This window comes from Adiantum capillus-veneris, chromosome 24 (genome assembly GCF_014529385.1).
Source record: "Adiantum capillus-veneris isolate H3 chromosome 24, ASM1452938v2, whole genome shotgun sequence".
In the NCBI taxonomy this organism is placed as follows: domain Eukaryota; kingdom Viridiplantae; phylum Streptophyta; class Polypodiopsida; order Polypodiales; family Pteridaceae; genus Adiantum; species Adiantum capillus-veneris.
This window is the reverse complement of record NC_140954.1, coordinates 112548681-112552818: the sequence shown is the minus strand read 5'-3', so window position 1 is coordinate 112552818 and position 4138 is coordinate 112548681. Positions and strand designations below refer to the sequence as shown.

Below are 4138 nucleotides of genomic sequence, written 5' to 3'. Positions count from 1 at the left end.
ATGAGAAGGAACATGTGCATAATCACTCGCCAAGCAAAGCAACTCGAATGAAACGCGGGCTGGTGCTCACCGGAGCCTGCCCTCTCGAAAGTGGTGCGTGTATCACATTCACCATTGCTTATGGAAACTTGAAGGTTAAAGACTTTGTTGAATCACTGAAACATGTGTGGTGCATTAAATTGGAATGTAAGCCAGAAGAAGAGTGCGAAGCGTCCCTTGCATCGCCAAATGTCCTAAAATGGCTCAACACAGTAGACCACCCAACAGTGTCTGAGGGAGCCGGCATGCTTTGAAGCAAACCTTTCTGCTCGTGTTACTAGCCCTGCTCGGCTCAGTAGGTCTGCTATGCAAGTGAAGTGCTCTATTGTTGGGGTAACACCATGCCTCTTGTGCATCCGTTGAAAAAGGATGCAGCCATTGCCCACCTAACCCAATCTACTGCAAGCAGAAAGCAAGCAAGCAAACCCCAGCTTTTCCGGCTTCAAACCTTGTCTCTGCAAATCCTCGACATAACTCGACACTAAACCTTGCCCCCCCTACAATGAAAACCCTGCAGTCAAGGAGTTCCATAACGGCAGCTTTGTTCCTGGCATAGTGCTAAACACTTTGCAAGCATCTAAAATATCGCCGCATTTCACATACATGTCAACAAGAGCACTTCCAACGATGGCATCCTCATCAAAGCCCATCTCCACTACAAGACAATGGACAAGCATACACTGAACAGTCTTTCAACAAGCTAGACAAAACAAAGTCATCTGACTCCAGACCTTTGGCTAGCATTCCTTGGAAGATCTCAAAAAATTCTGTCGTGCACCCATGCTGGCTATAACCAAAAATTAATGCTATCATAGTCATTGCATCTGGTTGTCCCATCCTATCGAACACTCAAGAAAAGCTCTCAGCAATCATGAAAAAAACACTCTTGAAGGAAACCTTTGTACACTAAACCGAATCCCCCTTGACCAAGCTTGGTTCGGAAATTATTTGTGGCAATTTTGATTTCTTCAAAGGAGAACTCTTGAACAACAAGCTTCGGCATAGCCTTTTTGAGAATTGGCATCCATGAAAAGAAAAAGAAGAAGAAAAAAGCCAAGTGAGTGGTCACCCTCAGCAAGCTCGTGGTTTGAAAAGAAAAACAAGAAGCTCAATAGAAAGCCAATGGCAGAACAAAAACGATATTTCACCCACGAGTACTTTTAACTCTGCTTTGCACCATCACTCAAAATCATCCACATTGTTCATCACACATATCCTTAACTAATATAAACTCAGTAATAAGTAAAGAGAGTTTGGTTGGCATTTCCGTCTGATTGCAATCATCTCTGCTAAAATCAACGAGACCAGTGTTTCTTTTTTGAAGTGGCAATTGTCCTTACGCCCTCATGAGGTACACTAGGAAGGGTTGTCGAATCTACATGTAGAAACTCTAGCGACCTTAACCTTAATGCTGAAAATGTAGTTTTGATTGCTTGATACAAAGCAGGGACTTTCAAAGACATGATAACCTTTGAGATGTCATAATAGAAAACTACGATAGACGGCGGTGAAAGCTCGGGAAGACAGACGCTGTGAATATCTGTTTTGGTAAGGCTTTCCTTCTATTCTTGGTTGTTTCTTGCTAAGCCATGAAAGACAAACATGACCCAAATGACTCTTAAGGATTGGCAGCATCCCTTTGTTATTCAGAGAGTACCTTTAGTGAGCTGTGCATTGCATCTGCCTTTTTGAGAAACAAAACAGAGAAACATGCTTTAAGATTTACTGGCAGCATCCCTTTGTTATTCAGAGAGTGCCTTTAATGAGTTGTGCATTGCATCTGCCCTTTTGAGAAACAACACAAAGAAACATGCAGTGGAGAGAGTCTCAGTGAGAACTAAATTATGTACCTGAGTTTTCATATATTTGATTTATTTCCACTCCTTCTCGAGGAACATCGACTTCGGGATCCTTCTCTACAGGGGGTTTCTTCTTGAAACAACAGTAGTAGATAGCAATACAAATAGCAATGGCCACCACCAAAATTCCAGCTACAGCCCCTCCTACAATTGCTCCAATGCTGCTTTTATTTTATGGGGGGAAGGGGGACTACCATTGGGTCCTGGCGAGGACCTTGGTGAAGGGACACAATCTGCACTGTTGCTCTCACAAAGGGTTTCCTGAAAATCTAGATAGAGCAAAAAACTTATGCCACAAGATGTACATAATATGAAACAAGCATGGAACATCAAAAACCCCTACAATGAAAGGTAAGCTTACTTGTGACAGAGTTTGACTTGTGAAATACCAGTTGCAAGCTTGTGACCACAAAAACCACAAACATTGCAAGTAGTTTGAGCAACAATACCCTATGTAAGATAGAAAAAGCTCTCAGCAATCATGCAATAAACCCTACAATCAAGAGAATCAAGAAACCCATGTCCATGCCGCTGAGTGAGAGAGAGGGAGAGAGAGAGAGATTACTTGAGCCATGTGGTCTACAGAGTGCATCGCTACTTGCAAGTTGTCCACTATGGTAGATTGCACTTGTAGCGCACCCCCTTCTGCTTATGGAGTTCACTGATTACGAGTCTTCACAAACCCCTTGAAGCTTGCCACCTTGCAGTACTCTCCCCTCTTCTGGTCTGAGCATTTGACGCTCACTCTGTTCTCTTCTCAGCTTCGGCCTTCTTGCTCTGCTTCTGGCTAGCCCTCAAGCTTTGGGACACAGCTACCTCTCAGCTTTGTCCAGAGAGCGTCTCCCCTCGGCCCTCGCTCGTTCTGCGGGTGGCGCCCCCTCTTGAATGGCACCTTGGCCTATACGTGCTGCTATAGCGGTTTCTCTTGCCCTGCAGATGGCGACCCCTGCAGGATGGCCCTACCTGTAGCTCTCCGAACTTCTTCCATGGTAGATTGCACACTGAAGCTCGCGAGAGTGACAACCACGCTCGCCCCCACAGTAGGCCTACTCTGTTCCCGCTCTGAGTTCAAAACCAGATCGTGAACTGAGTGGAATTTGGAAATCTCAGATTTTAGAACTAGACAGGGGACTCTAAATTTAGGGTGTTTACACACATCCCTTTTTAAGAGGGCACCTATCCAAAACATGCATCACCATTTCATAACTAGTCTTGCTTGGTGGGCCTTGCTATATAACATCTATAGAATACACTAGGACATATGCATGTGCTGAACGACTTGGGAAGGCAATGAGTGTTGGTGATTCGACTCTAGATTAGGTCAACTGATCATTGATTGAAATCTGATATCTGTTGTTTCAGTAGCACTAGAACGAGACCTCTGCCATGCGGCGCCATAGCCAGGGGGGGCTGCATAATGAGGCACATGGGCGGCTCCTACAGTGTGGGGCTCCTCCTTCTTGTGGCCGCCCATATGCAGTTTGTCGCCTATCTTCTCCATCATGTTGGCCATGCTTTCTCCCCCTAAGAGCTACTAATCTGTAGACTTGTCGTTGGGAGTCCTCATCACGTTGGCAAGCATGCGACGTACCCTTCAACTTGATGATCTGCGACTGCAATGCAACGTAGAGTGTGATTTTTATTTTATTCACCTGGTAGCTTTTCACGGCGAGGCGAAGTTTGGCAGTGATGTTTTTTTTTTAATTTAAATCTAATGCCACGTGGTGGTTGCTGCGTTCAGATATCGAAAAAAGGACCTTTGACTCACCAAGTAACAAGTCAAACACAAAGCTCTCATTGGTTGAAATGGGATGGGCATGCCTCCACCATATTTAAGCAAGCAAACCCCCTATCCAAAAGCATACTCGAAATGGCATCAAGCTGGTTGCCAACAAGGCCTGCAGCTCCGTTTGGCAATGTGTATGCAATGTTGCTGCCATTCCTAGTCTCAGCATAAAGCACACAAGGGATGAGTGTGAGGACCTTAGTTAGGGGATACGTAAGAGGGAATCTTTAAAGTATTTAATACATAAGTCAACTTGGTGATACATAAGCATATCCCATGACTAAGGCCCCCCCACTCAAGGAATACATGAGAAGGAAGCCCTTCTGAACCTCATACAACAACAATATGGCGATCAACCCCAAGATAATTTACATAGGGTAGCTGATAAAGTTCTAGTTGTCCTTCAGACTGACAATATCAAGGATCTAGATGATAAGAAAGAGTTTGAAAAGCT

The 4138-nt window shown here is 44.5% G+C and overlaps 1 protein-coding gene across 1 annotated transcript; it reads right to left on the bottom strand.

The window, feature by feature from the left end:
- Positions 1–289: 289 nt before the first annotated feature.
- On the bottom strand, positions 290–3838 carry LOC147426966 (uncharacterized). Its single transcript, XM_086498258.1, has 10 exons — positions 3764–3838; positions 2715–2857; positions 2464–2543; positions 2260–2348; positions 2093–2167; positions 1890–1971; positions 1697–1719; positions 1444–1601; positions 771–877; positions 290–694 (listed from the first exon to the last, which is right to left on the bottom strand). The coding sequence occupies exons 1-10, from the start codon at positions 3836–3838 to the stop codon at positions 537–539; spliced, it is 990 nt and encodes a 329-aa protein (XP_086354384.1). The 3' UTR covers positions 290–536.
- Between the last annotated feature and the right edge of the window lie 300 nt (positions 3839–4138).

What these genes read in the sequence shown, in the direction of transcription:
- LOC147426966 (XM_086498258.1), bottom strand. Translation starts at nt 3,838, where the DNA reads ATGGCAGCAACATTGCATACACATTGCCAAACGGAGCTGCAGGCCTTG. An exon ending in TCAAATATATGAAAACTCAG is followed by an intron (nt 1,720 to 1,889) that starts GTACATAATTTA and finishes TCAAAAAGGCAG; the next exon opens with ATGCAATGCACAGCTCACTA. An exon ending in CCAAGGAATGCTAGCCAAAG is followed by an intron (nt 695 to 770) that starts GTCTGGAGTCAG and finishes ATTGTCTTGTAG; the next exon opens with TGGAGATGGGCTTTGATGAG.